The 22,187-nt window shown below is 38.9% G+C and overlaps 1 protein-coding gene across 1 annotated transcript in view; it reads right to left on the bottom strand.

Annotated features, from left to right (window-relative positions):
- The window catches only part of ELOVL4 (ELOVL fatty acid elongase 4), a 32,425-nt gene extending 11,742 nt beyond the window's left edge, over positions 1–20,683 (bottom strand). The window contains exon 1 of the mRNA XM_036249425.1: positions 20,321–20,683. Coding sequence (XP_036105318.1) covers positions 20,321–20,420 — 100 coding nt within the window. The 5' untranslated portion in view covers positions 20,421–20,683. The remainder of the gene's footprint in view (positions 1–20,320) is intronic.
- Positions 20,684–22,187: the final 1,504 nt, after the last annotated feature.

The raw sequence follows: 22,187 nt of genomic DNA on the forward strand, positions 1-22,187 counted from the left end.
CTATGTTCTACTTTCAGGAATCTTATATATTTTTAAAATAGTAAAAAAAAAAGGTCTACCTTTCAGCCAGTTCCTGAAGCTAACTGAAATAAGTTTAATTTACTTGCTCATTACAATGTCCACTATTTAAACTATTTTACTAAAACTATATATGCAAAGTAGCTCTGGATTCAATCATTATGTCTCAAAATACTTCACTTAAAAATAAATTAATCTGTTTCTATATACTGTCTGTAGAAAACAAGACCCAAGACAGAAACACAAGTAGAACACTATTTTACCAGTCTCCAAAGTCAGGAAGTAACACAGTAACTACGGCTTCTGTAACATCAGAGTTGTTGGAAAGGTGGAATAGTGTCTTGACATGTGAGAATGAGAAAAATGGATTTTATTTCATAGTGTACAGGAGGCCTATTATCTATCTATTCATGAAAATTATGGTTCTATCACTTAAATCAAAATGTATTCCAGAGTTAAAATAAACCAAAATACTTAAAAAAGATAGGAGGGAGAGTAAATCTTTCACAAAAAAGGAGGGAGTGGCTTTTTGTTTGAAGGCCACTGTGGTCCTATCAGTGATTGTTCACTTTACTTTCATGTTGTTGTATTATCCTTCTGTGACCACATCTTGCTATGCCAAAGGCCCCCTTAAAACATGGAGGTATTTATCTACTTAGATCTTTATTTTTCTAAATTTAGGACAAACCCCCTAACCCTTAAAGCCCTCTCTACTTCAGGTCACTTAAAGGGTTGCTGTGGTATGCTATGCCTACCCACACACTTGAGGGCAGGTACTGTGTTTTCCATGAGATTGATACACAGAGCAAAAGGACTCCTTTAAGGAATAATCTATGCAACAAAGAAAGGAAGATAAATTCATCTGTAAAGAGATTCTAATTTCTAACATCACAGATTATTTCTCACTCTTACCACACACAGAATTCCTACTGACTTCAAGGGAAGTTCTGAGAAGTAAAAAAAAAAAAAAAAATTAGAGAAATAGGTCCAAAATTTCCCTGAACTCAAGAATAAGTACAAATGTGTTCTCTTTGATGTATACTGTGGGTAACCCCTACAATTCTCTTGTTCAACAGAAAATTTTAAAGAGAAGACTAACAAGGAGAGAGAGAGAGAGAGAGAGAGAGAGAGAGAGAGAGAGAGAGAGAGAGAGGAGTAAGAAGCTGAGGATATGACAACAGGAAGCACTAACAGAGGCCAATAGAAGGGCAAAAAGGTGGAGGGAGTAGATAAGAACTAACAGATATCAGAGAAATCATGCCAGACCATCAGCAGTTTTCATGCCAGCTCTGCTACTGTGCACAGGGCACAACGTCTTCAGGTCCTTCATCTACAAAATCTGATAGACAGGTGAACTAGATTAGTGCTTCTCCAACTTTAATGAAAAAAGGAATCAACTGGGGGAGGGGATTGTTAAAATGCAGGTTCTGACTCAGTAGGTCTGGGGCGTAGCCCATTTTTAGGAAGATTCTGTATTTTCTAGAAAGCTTCAACTAATGCTATGCTAATATTCCATGGACCACCTTTTGAATACCAAGAAATTAGGTGATCCCTTAGGTTTGAATTTTAACTTCTGAAAATTGCTACTTTTAAAAATAATAATTAGGCCCATTTTGCACGTGTTTCTGTCCCATTTGGAACACTCGTCACACTGTTCAGTGACCTTCCTTTAAAATGTAATCTCCCTGAAGGCAGGGGCTGGGTCTTTCATTCTTATATTGCAAGGCTTATCAAGGTGCTTAAACATTTATTTTATAAATAAATGAGGAGTGGACTTTTTTCATATTAGTCCTTTATTCTCTATCCTTTCAGTGAAACCCAACTGCACACTTACAAATGCTCAAGGTTTCTTCAGTGTACAGTAAGCCCTTCCTACAGCTCTTTCCAGATCTCCCTCTATGTTGGCATACAACTTTAACCTGAAGTCAACAACACTTCAACCCAGTACTGAGTAAGTTCATGTGTGCTCTGTAAAGCTCAATGTCTTTAATGCACTGCTTTCTCCAGGGTAAAAAAGCAATGCCCTTACTCCTTTGCCCAACAACACAAGTCAAGCATTCATGCAGCAACCACTTAGCAAACCCTGTGTTCAGTCCACAAAGGGCCACATTTCACAGATCCTTCTCAAATTAGCCCTCCCACTTCTTAAAAACTCCACCTCCAATGATTATTATGGAAGTTGTAGTAATTGTCAATGACCTGAACAACAGCATAACAATTCCCATCCTATGATATTTCCATAAAATTTCTCCATGTCTTTGAAGTTATTTGTGTCCTTCTGAATTTACTTGCATTAATATTTCCTTTAGTGCTTCTGACAACATTAAAATATCCTATGCTTCTTCTGTATGTTCCCTTTTCTGCCACAAAGAAGGACTGAGTGCACCACAATAGTGTCATACAACGATATGAAAATCCACTATTACTAACAGATCCCCTCAAGTCTTGAACCAAAAAAAAAAGATAAGGGATTAGAACAGTCAAGAAAAATGATAAGTACTGAAGCTTTATATACTTTATATTACCTTAAAATAAAATAGAATAGCCAAAAAACATATTTACATAGCCCATGGTCACAGACAACAGTGTGGTGAAGGCCAGGGGAGGGGGTGGCTAGGGCTGGGAAGCAGGGATGTGACAAAGAGGGAAAATGAGGGACATCTATAATAGTGTCAACAATAAAAAAATATATATATATTTTTTTGTTAATCCTCACCTGAGGATATTTTTCCACCCATGGGGACCAAGACAAATCTGCAATCCAAGTACACGTGCCCTTGACCAAGAATCAAACCACAACCCTTTGGTCTTCTGGCAACATTCTAATGGCTGAGCCAAACCAGCCAGGGCTAAAAATAATTTTTTTGAATGAATTATCTAGTTTTTCATTAACTCAAAAGTTTAAATAACTTTTTATACTGCCTTTCTTCCAAGAAAGATGTGTGCATTTGCTTGCCTTTTTTGTCCCCCCCTCCAAGGTTTATTGAGAAATAATATACATATATCACTGTATAAGTTTAAGAAATACAACATGATGATTTGATTTATATATATTGTGAAATAATTAACATAAAAAGTACAGCTAACATCCATCTCCTCATACAGCTACAGTAAAGAGAAACGAAAAAGGAAAAAGATTTTCTCCTTATGATGAGAACTCCTAGGATTTACTCTCAGCTTTCCTGTATATGACACAGCAGTGTTAGCTGTGGTCATCATGGTACATGACATCCCTAGTACTTACGTATCTTATAACTGGAAGTTTGTACCTTTTGACCACCTTCCTTTAATTCATCCTCCTATCATTCCCCACCTCTGGTAACCAAAATTCTGATTTCTTTCTCCAAATTGTTTTTGTTTTTGTTTTTTTGGGGGGTGGATAACGTATTTTAAAGATCAATTATAAATTAAGTGTCCTACTCATTTAAGTTACACTGCATCCACATGTAGGTTACGCATATTAAAGAAAATGTATTTCTAGTTTGTTGTCCATATCCTAATCCTACACAGTTACAGGTGGGATTCAATACCATGAATTTATTAGGAGGGAAAAAGGGAGAAAAAATTCTATGAAAACACCCTGTCCCTCCTGCCACCACTAGAGTCAAATTCTGTTATCAAGGAGTATCAAGATTCAAATGGCTTTTATGTAAACTTCTTGGGAATTATTGAAAAGCATTTTTGGAGGGGATCAATGTGGCACAAATATAAACTGACTCGAGTCAATGTCTGTCCAATTGTCTTATTTTTATATTTTATATTAATTAGTTTATTAACATGTTTATGCCTTCATGTCTTAGCAATTTTGCTCTTATTTTGAGCCTATTTATTAATAATTTTAAGCCTTTCTGGTTTAGATCATTGTAAACCTTTATCTAAACTAGAGGTGTAGGATTTTAGATTTAGAAATCATCCCTTTATCTTAAAAATGAGATTCAAGGAGGTTAAGAGACTTGCCCAAGAAAGTGGAGCAAGAGCCTCATGTGTCCTGGCAGCTATTCCAGAATCACTCAGTCGCCAAGCCCATTAATTCTGAGATTGAGTAAAAAAGAGAAAAATGAGAGAAAAAAAACTCATAGACACAGACAACAGATTGCCACGAGGGGAGGGGCTGGAGGGTGGGTGGGTGGAGGGTTTAGAGGGGGATAAATGGTGATGGACACAAACTTGATGTGGTGTGGTGAACACACAATACAGTGTACACATGATGTGCTGTTGAACTGTGCACCTAAAACCTGTATAATTTTGTTAACCAGTGTCACCTCAATAAATTCAAGAAGAAAAAAAAATTTAAGTGAGAAAATTTCTCAATTTCTTCCTATATTAAAGGTACAAATGATATTTTAAGATAGAATTCAAGGGAAATAAAACGAGAGAACTACAAAAGTTCCTTTAGTAGGAAAGAAGGACGAGGTGCTCGGAGAAGCCAAGGCCCGCACTTCCTTGGCGCTGCACCTGGCAGGCCTGGCCTGGCACCACGGGGGCTTTGGGAGCCACAACGTCAAGAGTGGTGGGAAAGGGCGAAGGAGGACTAGCCTGGGGGGAGAAAGAGACTTCATTACATACTAAAGGACCCAAAGAAAGACTAGACTTAATCTCCATTTTCAGAGAGTAGAATTAGAACCAATGGGAAGTTTTAGGGAGCCAAATTACACCTACATCCAGAAAATTCTAACTACTGGGTCTTTCTTTTAGTTTGTAGAAAGAACTGTCTTTTATGCTAATGAGTCCCCTATTCAAGTTTAAAGAAAATTTAAGCAAACCTAAAGCTAAATATTAAATAAAGCAAATCTAGCTCAGGAGCAAGAGACTTTATTTGAATAAAAAGAATTACCAAGACACACCCTGGGTGGTGTGGCTTAGTGGGTTGGAGCACTGTCCTGTATACCAAAAGGTGGTAGGTTCAATTCCTGGTCAGGGCATGTACTCAGGTTTCAGGTTCAATCCCCAGTCAGGGTGTATATGGAAGGCAGCCAACCAATGTTTCTCTCACATCAATGTTTCTCTCTCTCTCTCTCTCTCTCTCTCTCTCTCTCTCACCCCTCTCTAAAATCAATTTTAAAAACTTACAAAAAAAAAAAAAAAATTACCAAGACACATTACCTTTAACCCTTCCAGACCCTTTAGGGTTAACTTTTTCTTGGGAAATAGTCCCTATTTAAAACATTGTGTTTCACAAAGCTCACGCCAAGTGGGACTGATTTATTTACAAACGTTAGTTTGGTCAGCAATCATATAATTTTATCTGTATTAAAGGCCATGTATTGTTTATACAACTGTATTTGTCAAAAGTCACAAACTATTCACTAATAATTAGAGTTAATTTTATTATGCGTAAATTATACCCTTATAAAAAATGAGAAAATCATCCATCTAATGTGGGGCTTTTCTTGAACACACTCCACCAATAGGTGTGTGGTGTTGTTTTTTATTGAATTTATTAGGGTTACATTCGTCAATAAAATGTTACAGGTTTGAAGTATACAATTCTATAGTACATCATCTGCACACTGCATTGTGTGCTCACCACCCAAAGTCTAGTCTACTTCCATCACCATTTATCTCTCATTTATCCTCTTCCACCTGCCCTCACCACTTCCCTTCCCTCTGGCAATCATCATACTGTGGTCTGTGTGCATGATCCACCAATAGGCTTTTATTCCTCACCTGATTTGCATCTTAAAAGCCCATAGCACAGTAGACAGAACAGACTTTCAAGTCAGACTCTCCACTTCTTCTGACCTAAGTGATTTAGGGGAGGTAATTTGGTCCCTGACCTCTAAAAACTCATTATCTATTGGAGGAGAAGACAGACATGAAAAATCAGTTGCTGTGCAGGATAAGGAGTACAATCTCAGAGGACAGTCTTAAGAATAATGTTAGGACAGGAGAGAGGAGACAAGGGGAACTTCAAGAACAAACATTTGAATTGTTTCTTGAAGAACTAAAGAGGAATTTGTCGGGCAAAGGGAGATCTTCTTGCAGAGAAAACCATATGTATAAATAGTCTTAAAGTAAAAAAACAAAACACTTATTTTAGCAACTACGCAGGCCTGAAGTAGGGGATATATGTAAGGAAGATGGCAGGCAATTACTGAAGATTTATAGGTCAGATCAGACCTGGGAGAGTCTTACAAGCTATGCTGAAGAGGCTGGAATTTATTCTATAGGTAATGGGGAGATACTTAATTGGTTAAAAATAGGAGATAACACTTGGCTTTTAATAGATCATGGTGGAGGCGGGGGAGACGGACTAAAGGGGATATGTCACGAGACAGAGAAACCAGTTGGATCAGGACATTTCTAAACTGCCCTTTAGATTCAGGTAAAATGAGCAACAGTTATTCATCAATATGGCTCTAAAAGATATCCAGTCCCTGTTGGGGTAAAGAAAACAACAGAATGTTCTATAAAAATCCATGCCATTGTTTGGTTTTCTTGAGTATATTTTAAAATCAATAGCTGATGATTTCTCAAAAGAAACTTTGCAGGCCAGAGGGAGTGGCAAGAGATACTCAAAGTGATGAGAAGCAACACCCAAAACCAAGATCACTCTATCCTGCAAAACTATCATTTAAAATCAATAGACCTGTAAAGAATTTCTCACACACACACACACAAAGCTGAAGGAATTCATCACCACCAAACCAGTATTATATGAGATGTTGACAGATCTTCTTTAAATAGAAGAAAAATATGAGCAATAAAATGGCAATAAATACATATCTATCAACAACTGAATCTACAAACCAAATAAAGAAGCAGAACAGAAACAGACTCACAGATACAGAGAGCTTTGAATTGGTTGCTATACGGGAGGGGGTAAATGGGGGGAAAGGAGAAAAAATGTATACCTGTAATACATTCAACAATTAAGGTAAGTTTAAAAAGAAAAAAAAAAATCAGTAGCTGAAGAACATTTTTTAATTCTTTTTCCATAGTAGTACAGAGTAGTAGATTATCAAAGAAATTAGGAATACGCCATTCCCTTGCTATTCAAAGTGTGGTCCACACACCAGCAGAAAAGCAACTCCTGGAAGCTTACTGGCAGAATCTCAGGTCTCATCCCAGAACTACTAAGCCAGAAGCTGTATTTTAATATGATTCCCAATTGATTTACATATTAGAGTCTAAGAAGAACTGCTCTAATCTGCTCAGAAATGTGGGCCTACTTTATATAATATATAACCAAGTCATAAAAGCTTGATTTTTCCTAGAATCTACCTGCGTAAATCAGCCACTTCTTGCTCTTCTAACATCTACGTTTATTTCACCTACCGTAAATAAAAGTAAAACACAAGTCTGACAACCAACTAGAGATACTGAGTAGCTTCAGGAGCATATTGAAGACATCAAGAAGAATATATAACACATTATTCTCTAAAACTTTTCATCCTCCTTTAATAAGTGAGAACCAATAGTGGCAAATCAACACTATGTTTTTACACCTGGCTACTAATCACTAATATGTAAGAGATACTGTTACAAATCCATTTGCCTTTACTGCCTACACAAAAATAATGGTTACTAAATGTCACACTGTGCACTAAAAGCATCTCAAAGGCCAACTGCAGTCTTTTTCTTAAGGAGGTAGTCATGTCTTCCTCCATTTACTGGAAATTGCATGAGGGCCCGTATTCCTTGATGTTTTTCTATAACAATACCTAGTATATAAGCAGTCTCAACCCTTTATAAAATAAAATTTTAATTAAAAATGTAAATAACTCTTGTCAAGAAGAGTTTGAAAAAGATCTTATCTCTATGACAGGAATAAACTAAATAACACCATAAGGCCTCTTCTTGGTTCTAATTTAAATATGATACTTAATATAGTCTCCAAGTCAAGTAAGAGCTTGGGTATAAGTGAGGGGACAAAGGCAGAACTCAAGGAGAAAGAGTCTCCACATAACTCGATACAATGGGGCAGGAAACAACCTGAGATACTCTAGAAAAAATACAGATTCTCAAAGTGGTGGGTGAATGAGAGTCAGATCAGTTTCCAATTGAGTCAGGATGATGAGTAGGAACATTTCTGTTTTAACCCTCTTGATACACAGGAAAGAGGATGATGGTTTGAGCTTGGAAGAGCACCTGGGTGTAAGGAAAGGGCAGCTTTGGCAGAATGTAGAGGTGGACCAGGCAGAAACTGGGTGACAAAATGACAGAGGTCAGAGTGTGATGAGCTGACAGAAAAGAATGGAGACCTTCACCAGCAAGGCAAGGGAAAACTGTGGTATCTGAACGTGTGCGGGAACAAATAGCCTGAGAGTAGTCCAGCGCAGGATTGGCAAAAATGTTTTATGTAACTTGGTTGTATAATAATAGTCACTGAAGAGTCTAAAACAAAAAGGGAGGAGTTAAAAAAAAAATAACAGAGGGAAAAAGAATGTTGGTTCCAAGTTTGACTAAACAGGAATTATACTAAGAGTAGAAAATGAGAAAAATGATAGGATTTCCTACTGGAGAGCAGATAAATAAGGATGCATTTGGAGACTGCAAAGGAGAAAAGACAATAACATAGATGAGGTGGGTGAATTAATATGTGATTCAAACTGACGACTGATTACTCTGAGGTTTAATTTGGGGCAGTAGGTACTAGATAGATAATCCAGGGAAAATCGGTTTACTCACTTGGAAAATGGGGATAATAGTACCTAGGTCAAAGGAAAATGAGAATTAAATGTGATAATATATATAAAGCATTGGGCACAGTGCCTGGCACTCAGTAAGTATCCAATAAATGTTCACTATTATCACTGGGCAATAAAACAGTATCTGTTGGATGAAGAGGAAGGTTGTACTGCACCATGAAAAGGGCATTTACATGTGAAGGAGGAGATTCCATCACAGCTCTGTTACTTTCCAGCTTTAAGTCTATTTCTTCATCATAGGATAATTAAATACTACCTACTTTATAGAGATTCTATGAACATTAAATAAGATAAGGTATATAAAATCATACTGCAGCATTCTATAGTCCATATGGTCCTATACTAGAGGCTCAATAAATAGCAGTGAGTTTCACCATGTGCACATGATATCTAAATTCGTGGCTTAAAAAAAAAAGACAAGAAGAGAAGGGAAGGGGAGGATGAAGATTAGATTTTGGGTGGTGAGCACGGAATACAATCTATAGATGATATATTATAGAATTGTACACTTGAAACTCTGTTATTAACCAATGCTACCCCAATATATTTAAATTTTTTAAAAATGACATATTCATAAAAGCCAGTTCATAGGGAAAGGGGAACAGTGCTCGGGTGGGGGGAGATGTGGTAAAAGAAGAGGTCTAGGGAAAAACACACACACACACACACACACACACACACCCCTGATACAAAAGAATAATACCCTATATCCTGGGAGGAAAGATAGAATGCAAATAAATAGTTTCCTTCTCACTCAGTTTTCACATTTTGTTGAGCTTTTCAGAAAAAAAAATTTCATGAAATTTCCTCCCTGTTCAGAGTCCAAATATCCCCCTTCATGCTGCCAATGACCATAGACTTTAAGAAAATTAAAATGGTGTTTCCCTCTAGCAAAAAAAAAGACTGAAGATACAATCAAGTGTGTATGTGAGTTTCAATGGGTACTTTGGTCAAAATCTTCTCTTGCTAACAGTTCTAATAAGCTGAATATCCACTGGGTAAAATACTGTCCATCCTGAATGTATGCCTTTTCACTAATTAGAGATCATTTCCAGTTCTTGTATTATGAAATTTGGCATACATTTTCATAATTCTCTTTGATATACTTTCTTAAGTTCCTAGCTATACCATCAAATTCATCTTCTCAAGCTAAATATCACTTTCTCATATTTTATATGTAAATTATACTACATATTTATATATGGTATAAATACATGTTTATAGAATAAATATCGCTTTTTAATTTAATCTCATACGACAACCTTTACAGTCCGTTTGAGCATTTCAGATATCTTTCTTTAGATCATCTCTGGTGGTATGAGGACTTTGCTCAGATTTAGTATTCTAAATAGTGATACTAAGTAGATGAGATAGCAGTTAAGATAAGATAAAATAGCCCTGGCTGGGTGTTTCAGTTGGTTAAAGCATCATCCCATATACCAAAAGGTTGCGGGTTTGATTCCCACTCAGGGTAATACCTAGGTTTTGGGTTTGATCACTGGTTGGGGAGTGTATAGAAGTCAACCAATCAATGTTAACACTCCCTCTCTCTCCTTCTCAAATCAATAAAAAATATATCCTTGGGTGAGGATTTAAAAAAAAGAAAGGTAAAATAAGAGAAGATACATAGATAGGTCAGAGGGCTGATTATTGCTTTCCTGCTTGGTTACTATGACGGATGGACAAAATGACCTATTGGAACCCATTTCCAAAATAGTGTTCATTCACAAGTTATTTAGCTTCTATGACTCCCAGGGACTTCTACACATATGGAAATAACAATGCCTGCTGGGCCTATTTCCCAGGGTTGTTGTGAAGTTCTTGGTACAACTGGAAAGCAAAATACAAAGCCAAGGTTGTCTCCTTGCTATCTACTACTTTCTAACCCTTGGAACTTAAAGCAACAGCTATGCACGCTCTTTTATAAAGCCTTTTTTTTTTTTTATAAGCTGAAAAAATAAAATAATCAACTGATTTATCACCGAACCCTGAATAAAGATAATTTCAAGAGGTGCTATCATATTAATTATATAATATGTTAAATTTGTTTTAACTGGTTTAAAAGATCACACATAATTTAACACCTTAGTCATTTTTAAGTGTATAGTTCAATCGTGTTAAGTATATTCACATTGTTGTGCAACCTATCTCCAGAACTTTTTCTTCTTGCAAAGCTGAAACTCTGTACCCATTAAACCACTCGCTATCTCCTCCTATCCCCCACCTCCCATCCGCCAAGCCCCTGGCTACCCCCAGTCAACTTTCACTTTCCATGAATTTGACTACTGTAAAGACCTCATAGACGTGTATCATACAGTATTTGTCTTTTTGTGCCTGGCTTATTTCACTTTGCATAATATCCTCAAGGTTCATTTATGTTGTAGCACGTGTCAGAACTTCCTTCCTTTTAAGTCTGAATAATAATATTCTATTGTACCACATCTTGTTTACCCATCTATCCATCACTGGACACCTGGGTTGATTTCACCTCCTGGCTACCATGAATAATGCTGCTATGAACACAGACATGTAAAAATATGTGAAATTCTTTAATACCTATTTTGTGCCTAAGTTTTCATTTAACAAACAAACAAAAGTGAAAACAGAGAAGCTTACTCTTTGTACTATTCCAGTTCAAAATCACAAATGCCTTTATGTTTACTCATATCTAATGGTTAGTAACTGATTCTTTCAGTGGATTAATGCATTTGCATTTCAAATTCCAAGACTTATCTTCTAATTAAAATGGAATACAAATAAAATATATTGAGCTGTTTGTTTAAGAATGATAATATTCCATGAAGAAAAATATATGACAAAAGAAAGAATTTTTTAAATAAACCTTTTAGTTAAGGAACATATTCACATCAAAGCCATTTAGTTTCTTTTGTTCTCCTTGTACTCTAACACCTACATATTTTTAGCAATTTTACAAAAATGTTAAGCCACACTTCCAAATTTAAATTAGAAATGCTCAAAGACAAAGTGCCTATAATTGGAAATCTTTTGTAATGATGTATGATAAAAGTTTGCATTTTTATAGAAAAGATATAAAGATTAAGTTTCAATTACAGAAGCCATTGCTTTAGGAGATACTATGAAGATTCAATAAAGTGGTCTTAAGAGATCATGTAGTTTCGAGCATCTCACGGTACAGGTAGAAATATGAGACCCACAGAATCATGAATAACTTGCCCAAGACCATGTAACAAGCCATCCTCAGCAGTTGCATATTACATAATAAATGAATGTATAATTGCATACATTATATATACACATTGTATAATTAACTTATTCTTTACTGTTATTACTATTACTTTTGACAAAATAGTTAACTCTTGGTTATTCAAGGAATATCTAGATAATTAAATACATACAGTATTACAAGAGTACTATGTGCTATAACAGTGCTATGTCAAAGCATGTGCTTAAATACCATGTCCCTTAGTTTTTTTATTCCTTTACTTATATCTTATGGCTTTTACTATTTGGGCAATACTGATAACTGTTTTGTTGGAAAATATTGTTTCATAGGATGGGGTTTTTTAATTGTTGATCAATGTATGTTTATCTGAAATTGCTTTATGTATTTAAGAAATTTTTTAAAAGCTGCATTGCCCAGGCCAGTTTGGCTCAGCAGTTAGAGCGTCAGACCTTGTACGGAAGAGTTGTGGGTTTGATTCCCGGTCAAGAGCACGTAACTGAGTTACAGGTTTGATCCCCAGCCCTGGTCAGGGTCATGAGGGAGGCAACCAATTGATGTGTATCTCTCATATCAATGTTTCTCTCTCTCCCTCCCTTCTACTCTATCTAAACAAATCAATGGAAAAGTATCCTCAGTTGAGGATTAACAACAACAACAACAAATAATAATAATAAAATAAAAAGTTTCATCTATATCCAGAATTTTAGAGCTGTGTGAGACCTTAGAGATTACCTAATTCAACTCTTTCTATTTACAGATGAAAATTTGAGATTGGAAAAGCAAATGGACTTGCCCTGACTCTCAAAGCTAACTAGCAGGAGAGCCAGGACTAACGCCTAGGTCATCTAAATCCCAGTGCAGTGTTCTTTCCATTCTCTACTCCATGCTGCCCTCCTCACTTCCACGCACTTCACAACTCTGCACAGACAACGGAGAGGAAGGAATTACATCTGACTTTATATCTCTTGAAAGTAACAGTTTTGTGCTAATAAATGATTCCTTCATTAAATATGGTCAACATTAACTGAATTTATGACTAACTTATGATCAAAATCATTTAAAAATGTTTTCTGTAATTTAGTGTGATCCAAAACCTTATTAATGTTAAACAACCAGAATATTTCATTATTTGAAATTATGCTAGACTAAGGGGGTCATCTTCTCAATATATATGAAACCAACATTAATCACTCCTTAGTGTTGATGGGGGGGACAAAGTGAAAGGGTAAATAATAATGGTTTAAACAATTCAAGATAATACAATCACAGAAAAAATGGTATGAGAAAGTATATGGGTAATTGCTAAAGGCAACAGAAACACATGAGCAATGAAAGTTCCAGGGTACCATGACCAAGAAAGGCTTTATAAAGGAGGGAAACTGTGCTGGGTTCTGGAAAAAGGCCATCTATAGAGGTAGACTGGGGAAGGGCAATTGGACATGCACAAATTTTATTCAAGGGTGAAAGCTGGCTACAGCTGCAGGTCTGTGGGCAGGGAAATGCTAACTGACCAGGTTAGAAAGAAAATTTGGAAACAGGTTTTGAAAGGCCAGGTATTTCATTCCTTCTCTTTTCTAAAAGCACAAACCCATGTGATTTTTAAAAATATATTCTAATACATTCTCATTCCAAGGAAAATAAAATAATAGCACCTTGACTTCTTAAGGAGTAATGTCCTGATAATGAAAAGAAAAAGAGACAACTAAAATGAGAAAAGACAAATTGTGTTACATAGCTGTTTCTATGTGCTAATAATACATGTTTAATTCAAAATAAGTGACTCAAAATAATAAATGATTCAAATCCCAAATAATACTTATGTTAACAAATAATAAATCATTCACTAATAACAATATCATATGACTTAAAGCAAAATGAATTTTAAAAGGGTGACCAACTGCCCAGCTGGTGTGGCTCACTGGTTGAGCGTGGACCCATGCACCAAGAGGACAGTGATTCAATTCCTGGTCAGGGCACATGCCCAGGTTGTGGGCCCAATTCCCAGTAGGGGGAATGCAGGAGGCGGCTAGTCGATGTTTTCTCTCATTGATGTTTCTCTCTCTCCCTCTTCCCTTCCTCTCTCTCTCTAACAATCAATAAAGAAAAAATTTTTTTAAAGGTAACCAACTTATATGTGGCTCTTAAGATCACAAAAAAATTGTGTGATAGCCCTGGCCAGTTTAGCTCAGCGGTTAGAGCATTGGCCCGCGGACCAGAGAGTCCCGGGTTCGGTTCCCACTAAGGGCACATACCTCGGTTTCAGTTCGTCCCTGGCCCCAGCTGTGGTTGTGTAGGTGGCAACCAGTTGATGTGTCTCTCTCACATCGATGTTTCTCTCTCTCTCTCTACCTCCCACTCTATCTGAAAATAAATGCAGAAATGTCATTGGATGAGGATAAAAAAAAAAGTAACTGTATGAGATAATTATCTATGTAATTTCTTAAAACCTTTTCTCCCTAAGCCAAAGAAACTAACTGTATAAAACTGTCCTGATACCAGTTTTAGATTCTGCACTGTTTTACCCTCTTGGAATTCCATCTGTGATAGGATTTCTGCTACATGATGTTGGGGAAGTGAACAAGAGCATCAGCTATTAAAGTTCTGGAGTTTGCTACCAAAAATCACTGAGGTGAAGGAAAAAAACAAGAACCAACCAACCAAATAAACAAAAAAAAAAAAACCAGAAAACCCTTATATGGTATGGACCTCTTAAAAGCTTTAGAAAAGTTATCAGAGAAGGCTAACTCTAGAACCTCATGGAAAACATTAACCAAGGGAGAGTTCCTGTTAGGAACTCGAAATGTTACACTTATTTGTCTTTAATTAGCTGCCTAGAACTTGGAATGCCTTTTCTTGAGTAACACTGAAAATGGTGACTGGTTCCCAGACTAACCCAAACAAACAAACAAAGCTGCTTTAGACAATAACCTCAATAAAAAATGTTTCATTAGCTGTGATGATAGTTCTAATACAAATATACTGTACAGTGTTTAAGACACACGCTTCTCTGGGGTCTAGCAATCTCTAGGACAGACCTGCTTTTAGCCCAGCTTATTCGAGTTGAGTTAAAGGTCCCCTCCAACAAGCCCCCAGTTTCAGCAAACCGGATGACTCACGAGCTCTTAAGCACACTGCCAGTTTCCAAGTACTCTCCAACAGTATCCACATCAACTTCACATGATGAAACATTCTGAAATAGAGCTTTAATATTCTTGTCATAACTCAAGTCTTCAATACAGCTTCAATACAGAAGTAGAGATGAAAAGAATAGAGAAGGGCCCTGGCCTGTTTGGCTCAGCAGTTAGAGGGCTGGCCTGCGGACCACAGAGTCCTGGGTTCGGTTCCCGCTAAGGGCACGTACCTTGGTTGCAGTTTGTCCCCGGCCCAGGTTGGGGTCATGTGGGTGGCAACCACTCGACGTGTCCCTCTCACATCTCTCTCTTTCTGTCTCTCACCCCTGCCTCTCTCTCCTGCTCTATATGAAGATAAATGCAAAAATGCCCTCGGGTGAGGAAAAGGAAGGAAGGAAGGAAGGAAGGAAGGAAGGGAGGGAGGGAGGGAGGGAGGGAGGGAGGGAGGGAGGGAGGGAGGGAGGGAGGAAGGAAGGAAGGAAGGAAGGAAGGAAGGAAGGAAGGAGAGAGAATAGAGAAGGACTTTTCTGACCTTCTCTAGGCCCCAGCTGGGCCTGACTGACAGATCACAGACCATGGCCTTGACCCTGCAGACTTCATAAGCTGCATGGGGGACAATGACCAAGTGTTCTCATTCTCTCCTTAGAGCCCAGTACTGTGCCTGCACATAGCAAGTCATGTGAAAAGAATGAATGATTATTTAAGCTTAGCTTCTAAACTCCACCATCATTCTTCCTCATCCTGTACCATTCATCCCCCTCTCCCTTCCAGCCCCTCCAAATGGAATTTAAGGACCCAGTAAGGGTGGCCTTTTATGCTCTAATTTCAACTCCCAAGTAGACACACATTTTTCACCAAAATGTTGGGTACTATAACTGCAAACAGGGAGCAATGCCAAACACACACATGCGCGCACACACACACACACACACACAAACATGCATGTGCATACACACTCAATGAACAATGGTTGTTTAAAAATATGGGATCAAAATGAAATGTGGTGGTTCAGGAGACAATTGGCCTCATTGTGGGAAATCTGGCTATTAACTCTCCAGATGTTTTTATCCTAATGTCAATTACACAAAAGGTTACCAATAAACATTTGTTAAAATAATAAATGAACACAATGAATAATGTAGATAACTTGGGTACTTACATATCGGGGAATATTTAGATTTATCAGTTTACATCTCCTTTTTTTTTAATATGTTTATTATGAAAAACAATTTGGTGTTTCCTCAAAAAATTAAAAATGGAACTTCCATTTGACCCAGTGATCCCTCTTCTTGAAATATATCCTAAGAAGTCCGAAACACCAATCAAGAAGAATACATGCAACCCTATGTTCATAGCAGCACTATTTACAATAGCTAAGATCTGGAAACAGCCTAAACACCCATCAGTAGATGAGTGGGTAAAAAAACTATGGTAAATTTACACAATGGAGTACTATGCAGCTGTAAGAAAGAGAGATCTTTCACCCTTTGAGACAACATGGAGGGACCTGGAGAGTATCATGCTAAGCAAAATAAGCCAGTCAGAGAAAGACAAGTACCACATGATCTTATTTCTGGAACATAAGGAACAAAATAAGCTATTGACCAAAAGAGATCCTGGAATCATGTAAGTAGGGGTGTTCCCTAACAGACTGACAAATCTCAGAGGGACAGGGGTGGGAGGAGAGGGAAGGGAGATAAACCAAAGAACGTATATGCATATATGCACAGCCAATCTACACAGACACTATGCTGGGGAAGGCAGGAGGGGGGTGGGAGTGGGAAGGAGGGAGTTAAAGGGGAAGAAAAGGGGACATCTGTAATACTTACAAAAATAAAATAAAAATAAATAAATAAATATGTTTTTATTAATTTTTTTGAGAGAGAGAGAGAGATAGAAACATTGATGTGAGAGAGAAACATCAATTGGCTGCCTCCTGAATGCCCCCCACTAGGGATGGAGCCTGCAACCTGGGCATGTGCCCTGACTGGGAATCAAACCGGAGCCTCTCAGTCCATGGGGCGATGCTCAATCCACTGAGGCACACTGGCCAGTCAGTTTACATATCTTGATTACATATTCACTTTGAGTCTAGGATACCAGTCCTAATAATTTTAATATACTCATAAAGTAAAAGAATAGAAGAAAAAAATAAACACAATGATATCAGAGTACCTACCTACTCTCATACTACAACCTGGCACAAAGTCCCACATCAATCTATACTTTCCTAGATAATATAAACCAAAATTGGTTTACTTGTTTAAAATATCTAAAAATATTAAGTAGGAAAGTGGAAAAAGTTCTTGTTTTTCTAAAAGTACAACTCTTTCTTTTTTTTTTTTTATCCTCACCCGAGGACATTTTTTCATTTTTTTGTTGTTGCTGTTCAGAGAGAGAGAGAGAGAGAGAGAGAGAGAGAGACATCGATGTTATAGGTACACATCGAGCTGCCACCTGCACAACCCAACCAGGGCCGGGGACAAACTGCAACCGAAGTACATGCCCTTAGCGGGAACCGAACCTGGGTCTCTCTGGACTGCAGGCCGATGCTCTAACCGCTGAGCCAAACCAGCCAGGGCTAAAAGTACAACTCTTTCAAAGTTTTAATTCAATGTACAAATTGACAATGATATAGTAAAAGTAACATTTTTTGTATTAATACACTATGGGCTATATGCTGTATTTGCTAGATATGTGCTGTTTAAAAGCCAAGTTTTACATATACATGGTTTATTAAATAGTACCATTTGATAAAATAGCTCAAAATAGTGTTTTTGCAGAAACTGTTTGCCCTGGGATAAAAATATTTTGGATCACCAAATATATTCTACAAATCTGGAACTATTCCTGTTATAAACAGTCCAAAGTGGATATAGGTTATATGCACTTAGGTAGAAACCTCAGTGGAAATATTCAATTAAATAATAAAAAAGAAAGACTGAAGCATATAACTACAGTTCTGGGGATAAAAGCACTCAAGGGCACAGAGCCTTGCTCATTTCTTGCTCTCCCTGAATAATCTGTATCCTTTCATGACAGTCACCACTATTTCTCAAGACCATCTTTCCCTCCACCCATTTTTATTCCCCACCTTTCCAAATATCTGACTCATCAGCTTTCTCTTCATCCTCATCTAACTAGCTAGTTTTCTACTTTGAAACTCCTTCATCCAGATTTTCATTATAGTATAGTGAGAAGAGATACTCTTGGAATTGGATCAATGTTAATGAGTCAAAGAAAAGGTACCTGGAGAGCATGGAAGGAAGAGGATGAGGCAGTGAAAGGAAATGGGACACCACAGGTTTCAGGTCTCTTCTGCCTGAATCTGAAAAATATTCCTCCTTACACAGCAGCAAGGCTGACAGGCTATATCCCACTAAGCCTCTCAGTTAGTTAAGAAATACCATCTACCTACACCTGGTAGCTAATTACAGAAAACAAGGAAGCAGTCTCAAGTTTCGTAAATGGATAGCCAGGGCACCTTTCCTCAGACCTGCTAGTGAGAGGTCACTTGTGTCCCAGTGGCTATTCTCACTTCTCGGTTCTTAGCCCACAATATTATAATATTTTAGGTCTTCCCTTGGGAGTCTCAAGCTTTCACATAAGGCACCTGCATAAAATTTCCTATTTCATTTGTGATTTTTTTTTTTTTACATAACATACATTTTTTTTAAATTTTAAAAAAGGAATAAGGATAAGGAATTAACTATCACACAAAAATATATTCAATCTTTGCTCTTAGTTCTCTCTTAGACTCAAGAGGTGGGAAGGGAATGACAGACAGGAATGAGAACTCCTGGGTGTGGCTCTTGCTATATGGAGATTGGAGGACCTTGACAATGTCTGAACTCTAAAGTATGCAAAGTGCAATTACCTGTCAAAGAACTTGTCTGATGTTTGGCTCTGCACAATTGTGTAATGGAAAACCCTGATGCAATGTTTAAATAACCAAAATCACTTCACAGATGAAGGGAAGGGTACATCTTTCCCATCTTTTGTAGGTAGAGCATAAACTCAGTGTAACAGTACCCAGAAGACTTAAAAAGGAAAAACTCTTAAAAACTGTCTTTTAACCATTTTCAATTGCAATGGCTAATTAAATAGCTTACTTCTCGGTGTCAAATTTGAGAGCTTCTGAAAAAGAACATACTTTTCTAAAGAAGTTAAAGCTACTTCAACATCAAAGTATCATTTGTCTCACCCAGAAATAATTCCAGCAACACATTTTCTCTACAGCGTATATACCATGCATTGTACTGTATTCATGCTGTAACCACTATCCCATTTACTCTAACAACAAACACAGAAACTACAGGAATAAATGTTCATTTCTAGGGAGGTAAAGTCATAATGTGATACACTAATCCTCCCCCCCCCCCACTGGGATGCAGTGCAGTACTGCAAAAGGACCAAAAAATTGAAATCATAAGTTCATTTCCAAAATCCTGTTAGCGTTATCTTTTGTTTCAAAACTTTTAAATGCCTTAAAGCCAAAAACAACTGGATAAAATAAATGGTGAAATATAAAAGTAACATCACAACTGCTCCTGCTAGAAGACCTGCATAAATCAACCCACTGATAGTCGTGTCAAATACACAGAAACAACTGAAGGGAAAAGTTTGCTGACTTAAGAAAAATGTATATATGTAGGCTTCTAGGACAACCTCTAGGTGCTGCTGTAGAGACCCCCTTCCTGAAGACTTCTTTCCCGGTGTTTTAGCATCCCCATCCCCCTGACTGCACTGCACTGCGCAAAGCCATCATAGGCAATCACTTCAAATATTATTTGCTGTTGAAATGCCTCAGTAACTAACATTCTTCAAGGCTCAAGGGGCCAAACAATGGCTTTGTACTTTCCAAATTACAGTACAGATGAATGAGCTAGACAAAATATTAGCAGGTTAGCAGGTTGTGTCAAAGCAACCAAGAGGCCAAAGAAACCAAAAGCTACCATTGGAGTGCCCGCTCCCCAGCCATCTCTCCATACGGAATATTGCTAAGTGTTAAAACCAATCCCGTGCATAATTTAGAGCTGTCAGATGAGATCTGGAGATGTGGGAATATAGACGAGGGTGGTTCCTGGGACGAGCTCTCGGCAGCACAGGCTCCATCTGATATGTCAGCTCCTGCATCCGAGAAGCTGATGAGAGATGGTGGAAGCTCAGAGGAAAACCGTGCGAGCGCCGCGGGGAGGAGGCCTTACCGTTCCCCACCGCGGCCCCCGCGCCCCGGCACCTCCTCGGGTCCACAGCATCCCAACAGCCGCAAGGGGCTTGTGTCTCCCGCAGGGCCGGGCGAGGATGGGCTTTACCTGTGATGGACCAGGTCCAGCGGTAGAACTCCACCGTGTCGTTGAGCGCCGTGGACACCGCGTTCAGGACACTGCCCGGCTCTGAGTCCAGGAGCCCCATCGCGGAGGTAAGCGGGAGCCGGCGGCGGCGGGAGGAGAAAGCCGAGACCCCGGGGAGGGCAGACCCTGAAGGCGACGGCCGAGGGAACGAGCGGCAGCCGGTGTCCCCTCTAACGGCGGCGACCCAGCTACCTCTGCTCCTGCTCCGGGAGCCGCGGCGGCGGGGATGCGGCGGCGGCGATGACCAGCCGGGCGGAGGAGATGGTACAGTCAAGGCTCTCCGGGGAGGAGGAGCTCCTGCCGTGAGCGCTGAGCGCTGCACCAATCTGCTGCCTTTTGCCGCCGCCGCCGCTCCAATCTCCTCGGCTGGCGTCACGTGGGGGGGCGGGGGCGGGCGCGCCCCTCCTCCCGCCCGCGCGCGGGGCTCCTGCCAAGGGATGCTGAGGTCGGGGGGCGGCGGGAGCCAGGTCGGCGCAGGCGCGCGCCGCCCCGCCCCCCTCGCCCTTTGCCCCTTCCGGGGTCGCGCCGGTGCAGACACCTGGGCCTCTCCCTACCACCCTCCCCGCCTCCATCCCAGCATCGGGCCGGGCGGAGGAGTACGCCGTCTTCCCACGGGTGACCTTGTATCCGCCCGGTTACATGTTAGAAAACAGGACGGGGAAGAATGGGCGTTTCGTAGAGAAGGATGAGGTTGAGGAGGTGGTTGGGACCTTACCCGTCTTTCAAGACTTCCCGTGAGTTCTGTTTTCCTCACCCCGTCAGCACCTGCTTGCCACCAGGACAAAGGAAATACTCGAGTTATCCCTCTGAATTCGTGAAGCTACGGTGATGGAAAATGGACTTTGGGGTCTACTCACTAACGAAGTAGCCCTGGCCAGTTTGGCTCAGCGGTTGGAGCGTCGGCCTTCGGACCAGAGAATCCCGGGTTCGGTTCCCTCTAGGGGCACGTACCAAAAAACAAACAAACAAAAAAAACCCAAAGTAATAAATACGATGGGGAATCCGTGTATGCGGAGGGAAGGCTTAATACAAGGATTTTCGGCTACTGCCCGTGTCCTGAGCCCCTGTGTTGTTCAAGGATCAACTGTGACTTGAATGAATGATTGCATGTGTTCTGTAGAGCCTTTTAAGTACATGGAATCATCAAAGAGATATAATTGTGCTAAATTAGGCCATTAGGAATTCAGAGAAGAGGAAGAACCAAAAGGGACCCGCCTTATAGTTAGAGAAGTCAGCTTGAACCTGAAGGAAAGTAGATGAATCTAAAAGGATACTCAGGAGACAAAGGCCAATGTAGGCAAAAGAGGAAAAAGTAGTTTTTTATGTTAGAAAATTGTTTAGATAATAAAAAGGTGGGAGGCAACATGAGAATTTCTAACATCAAACAAGATCTTTGAGAATAGTCCAATAATCTTTTAACCTACTTGTTACTTAAACATGTCACCTGCTTTTTGTTTACCTTTTCTCAAATTGTTGGTTTAGAATGCTCCATTCAAAGGCCACTGAGTCAGACATGGGATTGCTTCTGTTCTTTTGACACTTAAAATAATGTGAATACTTTCTCTTATTTTTATTTGATTTCTTTTCCAGTTGACCCGGTTATATATTATTTGACTTTATTTTATATAGGAAGCAATATAGAGGATAAGAATTATTTTGGGTTCCTCAGTTAAGACCTAACACAGTGCTATAAATAATAATTAATATTTATGATGATGTCAAAATTATAACCCCCATTTTTACGAACAGGACTGTTATAAGTGGCAAGAGCTGTCGGGAGAGTAGAGGTAATTAAAAGTAACTGATTTATTGTATCATTTAAGCAATC

Source organism: Molossus molossus, unplaced genomic scaffold (assembly GCF_014108415.1).
Source record: "Molossus molossus isolate mMolMol1 unplaced genomic scaffold, mMolMol1.p scaffold_m16_p_8, whole genome shotgun sequence".
In the NCBI taxonomy this organism is placed as follows: Eukaryota; Metazoa; Chordata; class Mammalia; order Chiroptera; family Molossidae; genus Molossus; species Molossus molossus.